Consider the following 18799-nt stretch of genomic DNA (forward strand, 5'->3'; position numbering starts at 1 on the left):
CTTTGACAAAGGAGCAAAGACAATATAATGGGGAAAAGATAGTCCTTTCAAACATATAGTGTTGGACAACTAAATATTCACATGCAAAAAAATTAATTTAGACAGAGACCTTGCACCCTTCACCAAAATTAACTCAAAATGGATCATAAACCTAAATGTGAAATGCAAAATTATGAAACTCCTAGAAAATAATGGGAGAAATCCTAGATGCCCTGGATATGGCAATGACCTCTTAGATGCAACACACAATCTATGAAAGAAATAATTGATTAAACTGGACTTCATTAAAATTGACAACGTTCTGTTCCATGAAAAAGAATATAAAGAGAATGAGATGAGAAATAACAGACTGGGAGAAAATATTTGCAAAAGACACATCTGATTAAGGACTGTCATCCAAAATATAAAATGCACACCCAAAACTCAAAACTAAGAAATTTTGATTTTAAAATGGGCCAAAGACCTTAATAGACACCTTACCAAAAAAGATATACAGGTTAAAATGCGTACTTTTAAACTAACTGTTGAGTCCAAGATGACAATGTAGGAAGACCCTGAACTCATCTTCTCCACGGAACACACCAAATTACACCTGTTAATTGAACAACTCCTCCTAAATAAGAACAGAGGGCTGACTGAACAATTTCTGCACAACCAGAAATAGAACTACAAAAGAGAACAGCAAGAAAGATGGAGACGCAGTAACAAAGGGAAGCCCTACCCCTGATGCTGTGAACAGCAGTGGAGAAGGATAGTACCAAGGGACGAGGAACAGATTCCTCTGTCTTTGGGCACAGAAAGAAAGCCACAGTTTAAAAGAGCAAATAGCATGTGAAAGAGACAACCACTAGAACTCTGCCAAAAGGTAGAGGAGCTGTGGGAACACTCTCCAGGTCAGAGAGACTGGAGAACAACATGGTTTATATTCACACTCCAGTTTAAATATCCAAAAGGGAGCAGGGTCCAAACTGGCAGGTCTTGTCATCACAACAAGCTTGGGACTACAGTGATCCCAGAGTCTGGAAGCCCACATTAGCACCAGTAGCACTGGGGAACAGACAATAAGGGGTTTGTTGTTTGTGTTTTTTTGGTTTTTTCGTTTTGGTTTTGTTTTGTGGTTTTTTGGTCTTGTTTTGTTTTTGTTCTTTTTGCTTTTTTTTTTTTCTTCTTTGTTGCTTCTTTTTCTTTTTTCTTTTATTTATTTTAAAAATTATTTTATATTATTATTATTTTATTTCTTTAAAAAACTACTGTTCAAAAGACCAACTATGATATAAAATAGTCAGCCCTAGAACTCCACCAGTGAGGGTAGCTGATGGAACACTCTCCAGGTGGGAGAAGCTAACAGATACAGTCTACACCCCATCTCCACCTTGAATCACAGACCAGTGCATAGTCTGGGCACCCTAACTGGCCTGCTGCCTCAGTGAGCCCCAGGCCCCTAGCCCACACCAGCCCCAGCTGACCTACCAAGGTGGCCAAAGGGCAATGAACACTGGGACACCACTAGTTAGCGCTCAAAATGGCCCCAGCCTTCGTGCCAAGGTGACACAGACACAAAGCACCCTAGAACACTCCAGGCCCACACCACTTTGGCTTCAGATGTCTTGCTAGGACCCCTGGGTGCAGAGCTCTCTAGAACACCTCATCTGATGTCTGTTTTAAATCCAGTCACCCTGCCAGGGTGTCTTCTAAGACGAGCACCCCAGGAATCCCAGGTTTGTGCCTGCATCAGTTTCTGCTAACCCACCAGGATGCTCCCTATATGGAGTATCCTAGAACACACCCACTTGCAAAGGCCTTGGCTTCAGTATCTCAACCAGCGCACCCACTGTGCTAAACAGCTTGAGACACTATGGCTTGGACACAATTCAGCTTCAGCTGTCCTGCTAGGGCACATTTTGTATGAAGAGCCCAGAGACCACATCAGCCTGTGCCCATTTTAGCTTTAGCTGTCCTGCCAGGATGCCCCCTGGAGTGCCCCAGGACCTCCCAGTCTGTACTTCACCTTAGCTCCAGCTGCCACTTTAGGGCACCCTCTATGCAGAGAGTCCAGAAACACCCCTGATTACATCCACATCTGCTTCACGTATTCCTGCCAAGGTTCCCTCTGTTTGTAGAGCCTTGGGTCCCCCCAGCTTTCACCCACTATAGTTTCAGCAATCTTACTAGAGCACCCTCAGCATAGAGAACTTACTAGGGCCCATACATTGCATCAGCTCCAGCCACCCTGCCAAGGCACCCTCTGCACAGAGCACCATGAGACACTCCATCTTGCACCCATCTCAGCTTTTACAGTCCTTCTAGGGTTCCTTCAGCACATAGAAACCCCGGGACATCCTGGCCTGCATCCACTTTAGCTGTCCTGACAGGGCACCTGCTATGTGGAAAGCTCCAGGACCCTCAGCCCATGCCAGCCACAGCTCCACTCAGCCAGCAAATTTACCAAGCACACACAGTTAACACAGGGGATGATGATACACAAATATATTCCTTCCAGCTGAGGAGAAGTGGCTATTCCACCTAATCCATAGAAACAAACACAGAAAGTCAAGTAAAATGGGGAGGCAGGAATATGTTCCAAAAGAGAGAACAAGAAAAAAAAAAAAACTCTAAAAAAGAACTAAAGTAAACAGATAAATAATATGCCTGATAAAGAAAGTAATGATCATAAAGATACCCACAAGGCTGGAGAGAAGAGTAGAAAAAAATGAGTGAGAACTTCAACAAAGAGATAGAGGGATGCCTCGGTGGCTCAGTCAGTTAAGCGTCCAACTTTGGCTCAGGTCATGATCTTGTGGTTCATGAGTTCGAGCCCCATGTCGAGCTCTGTGCTGACAGCTCAGAGCCTGGAGTTTGCTTCACATTCTGTGTCTCCCTCTTTCTCTATCCCTCTCCCGCTTGCACTCTGTCTCTGTCTCTCTCTCTCTCAAAAAAATAAAGATTAAAAAAATTTTAAAGACATAGAAAATATAGAGAAGAACCCATCAAAGTTGAATAATACAATAACTGAAATTTAAAAAACATTAGAGGGAATTATCACTCTAGTGGGGGGTGTTGATAATGGAGGAGGGTATGCATGTGTGGGGACAGAGAGTATATAAGAAATCTCTGTACCTTTCCCTTAATTTTGCTATGACCCTTAAACTGTTCTAAAATATTGTCTTAATAAAAATAAATAAATAAAAATAATAATTTTACACTCTAGTTTTTGTATATGTATGTCTAAAAACTTCTAATACCATAAGTTATAGAGTGATATATTCAACTTGTAAAATATTTAAGTAATACACATAAAGCTATACAATATTACCTTTGTCTAAATGATACTTATCTGGATACTAGTCTAAGTATCATTTAGACTAGTTAGGAAATATATACCCTTGAATGTATTAAAAAATAAGAAATATTTATAACATCCAAGGAATTCAAGAAGCTAGGCAATGAACACTATAACAAACCTAAAGAAGTAGAAAATTAGACATAATGAATATAAATGCAGAAATAATGTGCCAGTTCACACACTCTCTCTCTCTCTCTCAAAAATAAATAAACTTTAAAAAAAAATTTTTTAAAGGGGCACCTGGGTGGCTCAGTTGGTTAAGCGCCCGACTTTGGCTCAGGTCATGATCTCACAGTTCATGGGTTCAAGACCCTTGTCGGGCTTTGTGCTGACAGCTCAGAGCCTGGAGCCTGCTTCGGATACTGTGTCTCCCTCTCTCTCTGCCCCTCAGCAGCTCACACTCTGTCTCTCTCTCTCTCTTTCTCTCTCTCAAAAATAAATAAACATTAGGGGCGCCTGGGTGGCACAGTCGGTTAAGCGTCCGACTTCAGCCAGGTCACGATCTCGTGGTCCGGGAGTTCAAGCTCCGCGTCGGGCTCTGTGCTGACAGCTCAGAGCCTGGAGCCTGTTTCCGATTCTGTGTCTCCCTCTCTCTCTGCCCCTCCCCCGTTCATGCTCTGTCTCTCTCTCTGTCCCAAAAATAAACGAACGTTGAAAAAAAAATTAAAAAAAAAATTAACATTAAAAAAATTTTAAAGAAATAATGAAACAAATAACAGTTGAGCTAAATAACAAAAGCCATTCTTTGAAAATACTTACAAAATACTTTTGCAAATATGATCAATTACTGAAAAAAAGCACAAATAAACAAATTAAATTAAATAAAATTGGCTGATCAAAAAGGATTTAAATAATATAACAGAAAGTGAATTTAGAATAATAGTCATAAAATTAATCGCTGGGCTTGAAAACAGTATAGAGGACAGCAGAGAATCTCTTGCTACAGAGATCAAGGGACTAAGGAACAGTCACGAGGAGCTGAAAAACGATTTAAATGAAATGCAAAACAAAATGGAAACCACCACGGCTCGGATTGAAGAGGCAGAGGAGAGAATAGGTGAACTAGAAGATAAAGTTATGGAAAAAGAGGAAGCTGAGAAAAAGAGAGATAAAAAAATCCAGGAGTATGAGGGGAAAATTAGAGAACTAAGTGATATGCAAAAAAGAAATAATATACGCATAATTGGTATCCCAGAGGAGGAAGAGAGAGGGAAAGGTGCTGAAGGGGTAGTTGAAGAAATAATAGCTGAGAACTTCCCTGAACTGGGGAAGGAAAAAGGCATTGAAATCCAAGAGGCACAGAGAACTCCCTTCAGACGGAACTTGAATCGATCTTCTGCACGACGTATCATAGTGAAACTGGCAAAATACAAGGATAAAGAGAAAATTCTGAAAGCAGCAAGGGGTAAATGTGCCCTCACATATAAAGGGAGACCTATAAGACTCGTGACTGATCTCTCTTTTGAAACTTGGCAGGCCAGAAAGAATTGGCACGAGATTTTCAGTGTGCTAGACAGAAAAAATATGCAGCCGAGAATCCTTTATCCAGCAAGTCTGTCATTTAGAATAGAAGGAGAGATAAAGGTCTTCCCAAACAAACAAAAACTGAAGGAATTTGTCACCACTAAACCAGCCCTACAAGAGATCCTAAGGGGGACCCTGTGAGACAAAGTACCAGAGACAACACTACAAGCATAAAACATACAGACATCACAATGACTCTAAACCCGTATCTTTCTATAATAACACTGAATGTAAATGGATTAAATGTGCCAACCAAAAGACATAGGGTATCAGAATGGATAAAAAAACAAGACCCATCTATTTGCTGTCTACAAGAGACTCATTTTAGACCTAAGGACACCTTTAGATTGAGAGTGAGGGGATGGAGAACTATTTATCATGCTACTGGAAGCCAAAAGAAAGCTGGAGTAGCCATACTTATATCAGACAAACTAGACTTTAAATTAAAGGCTGTAACAAGAGATGAAGAAGGACATTATATAATAGTTACAGGGTCTATTCATCAGGAAGAGCTAACAATTATAAATGTCTATGCACCGAATACTGGAGCCCCCAAATATATAAAACAACTACTCATAAACATAAGCAACCTTATTGATAAGAATGTGGTAATAGCAGGGGACTTTAACACCCCACTTACAGAAATGGATAGATCATCTAGACACACGGTCAATAAAGAAACAAGGGCCCTGAATGAGACATTGGATCAGATGGACTTGACAGATCTATTTAGAACTCTGCATCCCAAAGCGACAGAATATACTTTCTTCTCGAGTGCACATGGAACATTCTCCAAGATAGATCATATACTGGGTCACAAAACAGCCCTTCAGAAGTATACAAGAATTGAGATCATACCATGCATACTTTCAGACCACAATGCTATGAAGCTTGAAATCAACCACAGGAAAAAGTCTGGAAAACCTCCAAAAGCATGGAGGTTAAAGAACACCCTACTAACGAATGAGTGGGTCAACCAGGCAATTAGAGAAGAAATTAAAAAATATATGGAAACAAACGAAAATGAAAATACAACAATCCAAATGCTTTGGGACGTAGCGAAGGCAGTCCTGAGAGGAAAATACATTGCAATCCAGGCCTATCTCAAGAAACAAGAAAAATCCCAAATACAAAATCTAACAGCACACCTAAAGGAAATAGAAGCAGAACAGCAAAGGCAGCCTAAACCCACCAGAAGAAGAGAAATAATAAAGATCAGAGCAGAAATAAACAATATAGAGTCTAAAAAAACTGTAGAGCAGATCAACGAAACCAAGAGTTGGTTTTTTGAAAAAATAAACAAAATTGACAAACCTCTAGCCAGGCTTCTCAAAAAGAAAAGGGAGATGACCCAAATAGATAAAATCATGAATGAAAATGGAATTATTACAACCAATCCTTCAGAGATACAAACAATTATCAGGGAATACTATGAAAAATTATATGCCAACAAATTGGACAACCTGGAAGAAATGGACAAATTCCTGAACACCCACACTCTTCCAAAACTCAATCAGGAGGAAATAGAAAGCTTGAACAGACCCATAACCAGCGAAGAAATTGAATCAGTTATCAAAAATCTCCCAACAAATAAGAGTCCAGGACCAGATGGCTTCCCAGGGGAGTTCTACCAGACGTTTAAAGCAGAGATAATACCTATCCTTCTCAAGCTATTCCAAGAAATAGAAAGGGAAGGAAAACTTCCAGACTCATTCTATGAAGCCAGTATTACTTTGATTCCTAAACCAGACAGAGACCCAGTAAAAAAAGAGAACTACAGGCCAATATCCCTGATGAATATGGATGCAAAAATTCTCAATAAGATACTAGCAAATCGCATTCAACGGCATATAAAAAGAATTATTCACCATGATCAAGTGGGATTCATTCCTGGGATGCAGGGCTGGTTCAACATTCGCAAATCAATCAACGTGATACATCACATTAACAAAAAAAAAAAAAGAGAAGAACCATATGATCCTATCAATCGATGCAGAAAAGGCCTTTGACAAAATCCAGCACCCTTTCTTAATAAAAACCCTTGAGAGAGTCGGGATAGAAGGAACATACTTAAAGATCATAAAAGCCATTTATGAAAAGCCCACAGCTAACATCATCCTCAATGGGGAAAAACTGAGAGCTTTTTCCCTGAGATCAGGAACACGACAGGGATGCCCACTCTCACTGCTGTTGTTTAACATAGTGCTGGAAGTTCTAGCATCAGCAATCAGACAACAAAAGGAAATCAAAGGCATCAAAATTGGCAAAGATGAAATCAAGCTTTCGCTTTTTGCAGATGACATGATATTATACGTGGAAAATCCTATAGACTCCACCAAAAGTCTGCTAGAATTGATACATGAATTCAGCAAAGTTGCAGGATACAAAATCAATGTACACAAATCAGTTGCATTCTTATACACTAACAATGAAGCAACAGAAAGACAAATAAAGAAACTGATTCCATTCACAATTGCACCAAGAAGCATAAAATACCTAGGAATAAATCTAACCAAAGATGTAAAGGATCTGTATGCTGAAAACTATAGAAAGCTGATGAAGGAAATTAAAGAAGATTTAAAGAAATGGAAAGACATTCCCTGCGCATGGGTTGGAAAAATAAATATTGTCAAAATGTCAATACTACCCAAAGCTATCTACACATTCAATGCAATCCCAATCAAAATTGCACCAGCATTCTTCTCGAAACTAGAGCAAGCCATCCTAAAATTCATATGGAACCACAAAAGGCCCCGAATAGCCAAAGGAATTTTGAAGAAGAAGACCAAAGCAGGAGGCATCACAATCCCAGACTTTAGCCTCTACTACAAAGCTGTCATCATCAAGACAGCATGGTATTGGCACAAAAACAGACACATAGACCAATGGAATAGAATAGAAACCCCAGAACTAGACCCACAAACGTATGGCCAACTCATCTTTGACAAAGCAGGAAAGAACATCCAATGGAAAAAAGACAGCCTCTTTAACAAATGGTGCTGGGAGAACTGGACAGCAACATGCAGAAGGTTGAAACTACACCACTTTCTCACACCATTCACAAAAATAAACTCAAAATGGATAAAGGACCTGAATGTGAGACAGGAAACCATCAAAACCTTAGAGGAGAAAGCAGGAAAAGACCTCTCTGACCTCAGCCGTAGCAATCTCTTACTCGACACATCCCCAAAGGCAAGGGAATTAAAAGCAAACGTGAATTAGTGGGACCTTATGAAGATAAAAAGCTTCTGCACAGCAAAGGAAACAACCAACAAAACTAAAAGGCAACCAACGGAATGGGAAAAGATATTCGCAAATGACATATCGGACAAAGGGCTAGTATCCAAAATCTATAAAGAGCTCACCAAACTCCACACCCGAAAAACAAATAACCCAGTGAAGAAATGGGCAGAAGACATGAATAGACACTTCTCTAAAGAAGACATCTGGATGGCCAACAGGCACATGAAAAGATGTTCAGCGTCGCTCCTTATCAGGGAAATACAAATCAAAACCACACTCAGGTATTACCTCACGCCAGTCAGAGTGGCCAAAATGAACAAATCAGGAGAGTATAGATGCTGGAGAGGATGTGGAGAAATGGGAACCCTCTTGCACTGGTGGTGGGAATGCAAATTGGTGCAGCCGCTCTGGAAAGCAGTGTGGAGGTTCCTCAGAAAATTAAAAATAGACCTACCCTATGACCCAGCAATAGCACTGCTAGGAATTTATCCAAGGGATACAGGAGTACTGCTGCATAGGGGCACTTGTACCCCAGTGTTCATAGCAGCACTCTCAACAATAGCCAAATTATGGAAAGAGCCTAAATGTCCATCAATTGATGAATGGATAAAGAAAGTGTGGTTTATATACACAATGGAATACTACGTGGCAATGAGAAAAAATGAAATATGGCCTTTTGTAGCAACGTGGATGGAACTGGAGAGTGTGATGCTAAGTGAAATAAGCCATACAGAGAAAGACAGATACCATATGGTTTCACTCTTATGTGGATCCTGAGAAACTTAACAGGAACCCATGGGGGAGGGGGAGGAAAAAAGGAAAAAAAAAAAAAAGAGGTTAGAGTGGGAGAGAGCCAAAGCATAAGAGACTGTTAAAAACTGAGAACAAACTGAGGGTTGATGGGGGGTAGGAGGGAGGAGAGGGTGGGGGATGGGTATTGAGGAGGGCACCTTTTGGGATGAGCACTGGGTGTTGTATGGAAACCAATTTGACAATAAATTTCATATAATAAAAAAAAAATTGAATTATACAGAATAGAAAAAAAAAATAAATAAAATAAATATTTTAAAAGCATAATAAATAAATAAATAAATAAATAAATAAATAAATAAAATTGGACAAAATATAGGTGCACAGGAGATTTAAATATTATAAGAGAACACTACAAATATGTTACACCTTTTTCTCAGTATAACCAATGGTGGATGTGGACACGGAAATGTCTCTACTGTGAAAACTAAGGAAACGTTGGTTAAAATGGAGTCAGAAGTCCAGTAGGGGGAGCTCTCACATACTACCACTCTTGGTCAATTGCAGACCCAACAGAAAGCGCCCCACCTTGCAAGTAGATTCTACTTTAGCAACTACTTTATAATCCCAACAAAGGTAATAAGGTTTCCTCATCCCCTAGCAACAGCCCAGCCAATGAGAGAAGGTCACAATTTAGCCAATGGAAAGCCACTATATTTCAAACTCCCAGTTTACTCCCATAGGTTTTTCTGCTCATAAGAGCCCTCCAAACTTTCCCCTTTTCTCTATAAAAGAACCCCTCCTTTGTTCTCCAGCATTGCCTATGGTTTTTCAGTAGCTTGTGTGTCCTAATATTGCAATTCTCTTTTATTACAAAAAAAAAAAAAAAAGACATTTTGCTGGTAAAATACTTGGCTGTTTTATCTTTAAGGTTAACATAACATATAGAAGTATTTCAGCCAATAAACTATGAAAGAGAAAATGAGAGAATTACCATCCTGCATTAATAGATAAAGGTGGTAATTGTTTTTTTTTTTAATGTTTATTTTTGAGAGAGAGAGAGAGACAGAGACAGTGTGAGTGGGGGAGGGGCAGAGGGCTAGAGAGACAAAGAATCTGAAGCAGGCTCCAGGCTCTGAGCTGTCAGCACAGAGCCTGGTGCGGGGCATCGAACCCATAGACTGTGAGATCATGACCCGAGCCAAAGTCGGATGCTTAACCGACTGGGCCACCCAGGCGCCCTGATAAAGGTGGTAATTATTAATGACTGCTGGCATCAGCACAAAGACAACCAGACAATATGTAACGCCTAATGGAAGTACATAGCATCACCTATGGAGTGGTCTTGCAAAACAACAATAACAACAATAAAACAAAACAAACACACGAGCAAATTAATCTGATCAAGCTTACACTTCTAACCACTAATTAAAAGAAACACAAGGGGCTAAAACACATGTTACGGGACACCAAATTGTTACATTAAGTAAAATCTACACTACAAGAAACAGGTCACAATAGAAGACTTGGTTTGTTTTCTTTTTTCCAACAACAAAAAAATTGTACGGAAAAAGATGTGATGTGAGGGGAATTTATAGATTTTTAAAGATTTTAAGGAACATAATGAATAATCACAGCTGTGAACCATATTTGGACACAAATTCAAATTTTTGAAAAAGTATAAGGCCCTCAGGTAAATATGAAAAATAACTGGATATTTTCGATATTTAACTTTTCATGCTTAGAAATGTACGTTGAAATATTTAGACATAAAATAATTATTCCAGCAGCTGAGGCGCAAAGTAGGTGGAGAAATAATTGGAACCAGATTGGCCATGTAATTAAGGTTTTTGATGATGAGGGTCAGGTATATTGAGTTCATTATACTATTCTCTCCACTATTGTATATATTTATAACTTTCCACAAGAAAACATTTCATCATAATTATCATTTTATTAAATTTGAAATCCTAAGTGAAAATGATCATTTTTAGGGGGAAAAAATGTCCAAATTGGCCCATACAGAAATAAAAAAAAAAAAAACCTTAACAATACAAACTGAAACTGTTTTCAAAACTAAAGTCACCCTCAAAAGTTCTAGGACAGGCAGTTTTTGGGGCCAATTCTACAAAATATCAGGGAAAACTAATCACCATCTTATGTCAACTCTTCCAAAACTATAGAAAGATGGGCAACTGTTCAACTCATTCTCCCAAGCTAGCTATTCTTCTTCTTCTTTTTTTTTTTTTTTTTTTTGAGAGGGAAAGAGGAGGGAGGGATGGAGAAAGAGAGAGAGACAGAGAGAGAGAGAGAGAGAGAGAGAATGAATCTTAAGCAGGCTCCACACTCAGCACAGATCCTGATGTGGGGCTTGATCCCACAACCTGGGATCATGACCTGAGCCAAAATCAAGAGTTTGATGCTCAACCAACTGAGCCACCCAGGTGCCCCTAGCTATTCTTTATTCAAAAATTAAATGTGGACATACCACAAAAAGAATACTTGTGCCAAGTTCATTCATATAGCAGCAAATATCCTAAGTAAATTAATAGCATATTCAACCCAACAGTGAATTAAATGAGCAGTCTGTGTCTAAGGGATGAAAATATGACTTAACATTAAAAAATAGGGGCGCCTGGGTGGCACAGTCGGTTAAGCGTCCGACTTCAGCCAGGTCACGATCTCGCGGTCCGTGAGTTCGAGCCCCGCGTCAGGCTCTGGGCTGATGGCTCAGAGCCTGGAGCCTGTTTCCGATTCTGTGTCTCCCTCTCTCTGCCCCTCCCCTGTTCATGCTCTGTCTCTCTCTGTCCCAAAAATAAATAAATAAACGTTGAAAAAAAAATTAAAAAAAAAATAATTTCAATTGTAATTCCCTACATTGACAAATTAGAGGAAATAAAAAGCATTTGATCACATCAGTTAGTAAAGAAAAAGTATTTTAAAGAAATTCAAGATGAATTCATAGTAAAAAGTTTTAGCAAACTAAGATGAGAAGAACTTCCATTTCCTAAAATAGTGAACATATTTAAATGTCAAATGTTTGGGGCGCCTGGGTGGCGCAGTCGGTTAAGCGTCCGACTTCAGCCAGGTCACGATCTCGCGGTCCGTGAGTTCGAGCCCCGCGTCAGGCTCTGGGCTGATGGCTCAGAGCCTGGAGCCTGTTTCCGATTCTGTGTCTCCCTCTCTCTCTGCCCCTCCCCCGTTCATGCTCTGTCTCTCTCTGTCCCAAAAATAAATAAACGTTGAAAAAAAAAATTAAATCAAATGTTAGAGGCATTCCCATTAAAGACAGGAACTACATTTAGGTAGATACTCTCACCTTCACCATTCATACCTGTACTGGAACACAAAGCCAGACCTATGGGTGTCACATAAATAATAGTATGCACATTGAAAATAAAGAGATAGTGTTTAATAACAATCTCTTCACTTATTTTGAAAAGTCAAAGGAATAGGCACACGCGATATTCAAGGGGATGAGACTTCAGATAGTGTATGAAAGATCCTTATAGCAAACTACCTAGCTCTGCCACACAAAATTATTAACAAATTAGAACATGTAATAGAATATACTCCATTCACAATGACAACAAAATTCAAAAATTACCTATAAAGAAGCCCAGCAAAAACAACAAGATCTATGTAACTATACAGAAAACTATGTAACTAGGGCACCTGAGTGGCTCAGTCGGTGAAGCATCTGACTTCGGCTCAGGTCATGATCTCACAGTTTGTGAATTCAAGTCCCACTTCGGGTGAGCTCAAGACCCGCTTTGGGTGACCCCTGCTTCTCTCTCTCTCTCTCTCTCTCTCTCTCTCTCTCTCTCTCCCCCACCCCTGCTCACTTGCGCCCTCTCTCTCTCTCAAAAAAAAGCCTATACATAATCATATAAATTATACATATATATGACACATAGCTTTATATATCTTTATAAATATAGTTAAGTATACAAGTACACAGGTTTACTGATAGATTCAGGTAAAAGAAGTCCCAAATAAATGAACCAGTATATATTGTTCCAGAATATTGCAAACACAGAATTCTGTTTAAATGATTTACAGATTTAGTGCCCTACCGTGTAGTTGGCAAGATGACTATCAAGCTCAGGCTGCTGACTTCTCCCCATACCAAACCTGGAAGACTATAGAAGGAAGGGGAGAAGGGGAATCAACAACAAATTATAAACAACAAACAGGAGAAAGTTCTTCGGGAGAATGGGGAGTAGTGAGTTGGTGCCTGTGTCTGGGCTTGGGGTGTGAAGAGCAACAGGGATGTGGGAAGGTGCTGTAGGCTGCATAGATGCAAATGACAGGATGGATAGGAGAAATGATTTTAAACTTCTGCCCCTACATCCTGGCACAAATCTGAGGCGGGTTCTGGCAGCACACATGCCAGTAGCCCTGGAGTAATACCAAGACAGAAGGAAAGATGGGATGATTGAGGCATTTGAGTCCAGAGTCTGTGCTAATAACCATCTGAAATCATCTTAGCAGGGAGGAATACCCTTTCCAAAAATTATTATGTAAATAGAATATAAAGAACAGACTAGAATAGAGAATATCAAAGCAAATCACATGTAGTAAGACAAGTTAGTCTTCATCAAATAAGTATAGTCTACACACATACACACATATATATGCACACTCATATAAATAACATAAAGAGGCATGCATATATATGTGTGTATACATATGTATGTATATAGTACACACACTAGGTAGAGTTGGACAATGTACTTCTTACTATGGATGAGCATGACAAAGGAAAACTCACTGCAGTGGACCCTGCAATATTAGATAACCATAAAATCGTAGGATCATCCCCCAAAACCCTTGGAGCTCCTCAGCCTCCTCAGTAAATTAAATCTTGAACATATTTCTGAAGTCTGGGTGCTGGCAAAGGGACCACATGGGAAGCAGTGCATCTTCTCTGACCCTTGCCCAGGTTTATGGGCACTAAAGCTCCACTTCAGGCATTTGTCCTGCAACTGCGTGCATTCCCTAAGTGTTGATGAGAGCCTCCTGGGTGAGGATTGAAAATGGCACACGACTCAGAATACTGGGGGCTACTTAGCCCACCTGTGCCCCTGTTGGCAGCTATGAGAGACCTCAAGCCAGGGCAAAAGGCTGGGCACAACCCTCAAAAACGTTCCCTCATGTCTTCAGGAAAGATAGGGAGTGAGAGCCTGGGTCTGAGGCTCTGACCTGCCCGTGCCAAAGTAAAAGTGAGGCTCTGACCCAAGCCTGCCAGAGTCAAGGTGAGGATCCCAGAGAGGAGGGAAGATTCGCCCCCCACCAACCTCCGCCAGCCTCCGAAACCCACCTCTGAGGGATATTATCAATGCCTGGGGACCGGTGGCCATGGGGTCCAGATGTGACATCCGCCGACGTCCTCCCTGCAGACAGGGGTGACAGAGGTGGGGGTCTCGGTCCAGAAGGCTCGATTCAGGTCAGCCAAGGGAAGGGGCCCAGACCCGGCAAACAGGCATATACGTCGACCTGTGAGGGAGCACAGCGGGCCACCGCAGCCAGGAATCCAGGTCAGCCCCGCCGGCAGCCCAGAGAGACCCCGGCAGGGTCGTCAGGCGGAGCCCCTCTCCCAGCAGGGCTGTGTACACGGGGCCCCAGAGGGACGGGCCCCGGCTTTTCATGGAGCAGGTGTTGGGACCTGAGGGACAACCGTGGGGCCCACTCCACCCCGGCGACAGGCTCTCAGCCCCTGCAGCGGCCCTGGGGTCCATGGAGAGGGTGGCTGCAGGCTGCATCCAGCCAACTGCACCTCAGAAATCCGAGGGAGCTGAGGAACTTGGGGTGAGGGGCAAGATCCCAGTTAGGAGAGGGCAGGGACACGGGCCGGGCCAGGGCCAAGGGGCTCAGGACCCCAGGACACACAGAGGGGACCTCCCAGAGTTTGGGCCCTGGCATCCTTCCAGTAAGGGCCCTGGGCGGGATGGGGACTCCTGGAGGAGAGTCGGGCCAGACTTCCACAGCCTGGTCTCAGAGACACGGGGCAGAGTAGTGGGGGGGGGGGGGCGGCTCGACACCTCAGTTTCTCAGAGGGCAGGGCCCAGGTCCTGCGGCGATTCCTGGTGAGGATGCAGAGGACGGATGGAGCCTGGACCCAACATCAGAATCAGTCCGGTAAGGCCCCCAGGCGGGATGGAGACACTGGGCAAGACTGGATTCGTGCATCCGGGTCTCAGGTAGCCAGGGCCACGGAGTGGGGTGGGAGAGGGCAGAACAGGGGGAAGGATCAGTGAGCTGGGGAGGACAGGGGACCCTCTGTCTGTCGGGAGCAGCCGCTCAGGTGGGCAGAGGTGAAGAGGGCCCAGGTGCTGTCAGGAGTCAAGTTATACCCCAGCTACGAAGTCAGTCCCTGCCACAGGCCCGGGGAGCCCCTGCATCGGGTGGCCAGAGGTGGCGGGCGCCCCGTCGCTGAGCCTGGACGGTGTGTCCAGAGACCTTCGGACCCCGGTCTGAGGGGCACGAGTTCCCATCGTCAGCGGCCACGCGCACAGGCCATCCCCGGGGTACAGGAGGCCACGGAGCGAACACCGAGGGAGGGACTCTGGCCCCCAGAAGGCAGGCCCCGGGCCTGAAGGCGACCCCTAGCGGCAGCCTAGGGAAGCCCCTAGTGGGAATGAGGCCCCGCGGGGTGTCTGGACTTCCGCATCGCATCCGGGTCTCAAGAGACTGGCGGGGCGGGGCGGGGCGGGGCGGGGCGAGGCGAGGGGGCCTCGCGTCGGCGTCAGCGTTGGCGTCAGCGTCGGCGTCGGCGTCGGCGTTGGCTTCGGCGTCTTCCGGCCGCGCCTCGAATCCCGTCAGGCGCGGGAAGGGCGCAGAGCCTCGTGGGCTTCGAGGTGAGGCCCAGAGGGAGGAGCGAGGGAGCCGGGACCCAGAGGGGAATGAGTCCGGCGGTGGGGGCGGCGGTGGAGGCCGCAGGGTGGCGCGACCACGACGACTGTGACCAGGGCGTGAGGCGTGGGCGGACTCGGGCTCTGCGTCCCAGCCCGACTGAGAGCTGGTTGCGCGCGAGGAGCCGGCGTCAGGCGGCAGAGGCCGAGGCCCAGGCCGCCCAGGGAGTCCGGATGGGGACGAGAGGATAGGGCTGAGGGACCCCAAGGAAGCCATGTGAGCCCCCCGCCATCGGCCCCGGGCCTCCCCGGACTTGGTCGCCTCGTGCGACGCCAGCCGCCTTGGCCCGGACCTCGCCGGGCCGTGAGGGTTCTGGTGGGAGGCAGCGGGCCCGGGGCTCCCCGGGAGAGCCCTGCGGGAGGACGGCCGGAGGCCCCTTGGACCCCAGCCCCGGGGCCGCCCTCGGAAAGCCGCCCCCGCGGTGGGTCTGGGCGACGGGAGGGCCTTGGTGTGCGGGGCTGGACCCCGGTCAGCCGAGGCGGGATCCCGGGCCCTGGCCGGGGTGCAGGGGAGAGAGGAGGCGCTGCCTCCCAGCCCAGGACACCTGCGTAGGGCCCAGGCCTGCCCTGCCGCTCGGGTCCGCTCTGGCTGTCACCGGAGGCCCAGAAAGGGCAGGCCCAGGCTGGATGGGGGGTGGGGGGTGGGGGCCCGGGGCGATGCTCGAGGTCGGCACCCACCCTGAGACCCTGAGGCGCCCCCTCCCTCCCTCCCTCCCTCCCTCCCTCCCTCCCTCCATCCCTCCCTCTTCCAGGGGCTCTGCGAGCTCTGCAGTTGAGGCCTTGGTCTGAGGCAGGAGTCCTGAGGTCACAGAGCAGAGGAGGCGCGGCCGCGTGCCAGTCGGTTGTCCAGGCGAGGTGCGTGCTCCACGCGTGGGACCGGGGGCTCGCCCATCCCACCCCAGAGGGGACCCCTCGGCCCCCAACCCCCATGCGGCCCCGCTCTCAGGCCTGGGAGGTCGGGCTCTGGGTGGGCTGGGCCTCCCCGTGAGGAGCCACCCCTCTTCTGTCTTCAGGGTCTGGCGACCATCATGTCCCTGGGTGAGAGGAGTGTGTTCTGCAAGCTTAAGGAGGAGCCAAGAGAGGTCCCGCTGCCATGGGATGCACTGCTGCCAGAGCCTGAGGACAGGGAGGTGGAGGAGGTGGAGTTGGAGGAGGAGGAGGTGGATTTGGAGGAGGAGGCGGTGGAGGAGTTGGAGTCGGAGGAGGAGGAGTTGGAGTCGGAGGAAGAGGAGTTGGAGGTGGAGTTGGAGGTGGAGGAGGTGGAGTCGGAGGAAGAGGAGGAGTTGGAGGAGGAGGTGGAGTTGGAGGAGGAGAAAGCAGAGGAGGAGGAGGGGGGTTACCCATCTCCCTCCTCCTCCTCCTCTTCCTCCCCGTCCTCCTCCTGCTCTGTCCTCATTGTGGTCCCCCTGGAGGAGGGGTCTGCTGGTGCCGGGTCCCCGAGTCCTCCCCAGAGCCCTCGGAGCACCTGCCCCTCCCCCAGTGCCATGGCAGGCGCTCCGGGGAGCCAGTCCCACCAGGGCTCCAGCAGCCCCGATGAGGAGGGGTCGAGCACCTGGGGGGCCCCGGCAGGGGCCCAGGCCTCGCTCCCAGATGCGCTCCGCGTGAAGGTGGCCGCCCTGGTGCTGCTTCTGCTCCTCAAGTATCGCACCAAGCAGCCGACCACGCGGGCGGAGATGCTGGCGGCGGTTAGCCAAGATGACCAGGACCGCTTCCCCGTGATCTTCCGCCGAGCCTGCGAGTATCTGCAGCTGGTCTTTGGAGTCGACGTGAAGGAAGTGGACCCCCGCGAGCACTCCTACGTCCTGGTCAGCATCCTGGGCCTCAGCTGCGATGGGACGCCGAGTGGTAGGGACGGCATGCCCAAGACCGGCCTCCTGGTGCTGGTCCTGTGGGTGATCCTCCTGGAGGACGACCGTGCCCCTGAGGAGGCGGTGTGGGAAGCGCTGGGGATCATGGGGGTGTATGCCGGCAGGGAGCACGTATTCTATGGGGAGCCCAGGGAGCTGCTGACCGAAGTCTGGGTGCAGGAAGGGTACCTGGAGTACCGGCAGGTGCCCGGCAGCGAGCCCGCACGCTACGAGTTCCTGTGGGGTCCCAGGGCCCACGCAGAAACCAGCGGCGTGCAAGTGCTGCAGCACATCCTCGCGGTCAACAGCAGGCAGCCCGGGTCTCCGTGTCTGTCCGAAGAGGCTGTGAGCCATGAGGAAGAGCGGGCCTGAGCCCGAGGGGCAGCCGGGCCCGTTCCCACCTGGGGTCGAGCAGCTTCTCCTGCGGGGCACGAAGCCAGGCCACTTCTCCCCTGCGAGTGCGAGCAGAGCGGGCGCTGGGCGTTGTGAGTAGTGGAGGGCCAGGGCGGCTTGGGGCAAAGCGGGGCCAAGCGCACGTTTGGGTGGGTTCTTGTTCTCTGTCTACGTGGCCTCGGAAATCGATCTTTGTTTCCTCGAGGAAGTTTTCAGATGTTGTTCCTTGTCATAGAAGGTTTCGTGAGCTTCGGGCTCAGTGTGGGAGTGGCACCCACGCCACAGGCGTTCAAGAGTCAGCGTTTTGCCGTTTGGTGCAACGAGCTGGGAACCCTTCCGTCCTCGTTCGGGATCCAGAAGGGAATCGCGGTGCCTGGGCTGGGCACAGACAGGGATGTCTTGCCAACGTGAAGACCTTGGCAGTAAACGGATGGTGTCAGGACATGGAGAAATAAAAGATGTTCGTTCTTGCTTCTTGTCCCTTGTCATCTGTCATTCTGGACAAGGGACATAGAGATGTGTGCCTGCCTTTGCTTGGGTCTCCAAGAAAGGAGGAGACACTCGATCTGAGCAGAGGTCCCCAGCTCACCGGGACATTTGTGGCCGGACATTCGCTGAGCTCTGCTCACTCTCGGAAGGGCCCTGTGTTGGCAGTGAGGACACTAGGAGAGGCAGGACGCGTCCCACCCATAGGTGACTGTCTAGCAGCGACAGTCCCAGTGGGAAGGCAGGGAAGGGTCCCCTAAGAGGAGCAGAACAAATCAAAGGAGGGTGAGGCAGTGTGG

The 18799-nt window shown here is 46.7% G+C and overlaps 1 protein-coding gene and 1 long non-coding RNA gene across 2 annotated transcripts; both read left to right on the forward strand.

The window, feature by feature from the left end:
• Positions 1-15634: 15634 nt before the first annotated feature.
• Positions 15635-16934, forward strand: LOC123594518. The gene is made up of 3 exons (XR_006710765.1): positions 15635-15720; positions 16527-16629; positions 16788-16934. It is a non-coding gene; the product is annotated as an uncharacterized LOC123594518 (long non-coding RNA).
• Positions 16935-17089: 155 nt separating this feature from the next.
• On the forward strand, positions 17090-18486 carry LOC123594829 (melanoma-associated antigen 9-like). Its single transcript, XM_045471803.1, has 2 exons — positions 17090-18106; positions 18224-18486. The coding sequence occupies exon 1, from the start codon at positions 17259-17261 to the stop codon at positions 17991-17993; it is 735 nt and encodes a 244-aa protein (XP_045327759.1). The 5' UTR covers positions 17090-17258; the 3' UTR covers positions 17994-18106; positions 18224-18486.
• The last annotated feature ends 313 nt before the right edge of the window (positions 18487-18799 follow it).

The sequence above is a fragment of the Leopardus geoffroyi genome, chromosome X (genome assembly GCF_018350155.1).
Source record: "Leopardus geoffroyi isolate Oge1 chromosome X, O.geoffroyi_Oge1_pat1.0, whole genome shotgun sequence".
Classification (NCBI taxonomy): domain Eukaryota; kingdom Metazoa; phylum Chordata; class Mammalia; order Carnivora; family Felidae; genus Leopardus; species Leopardus geoffroyi.

What these genes read in the sequence shown, in the direction of transcription:
- LOC123594829 (XM_045471803.1), top strand. Translation starts at nt 17,259, where the DNA reads ATGGCAGGCGCTCCGGGGAGCCAGTCCCACCAGGGCTCCAGCAGCCCC.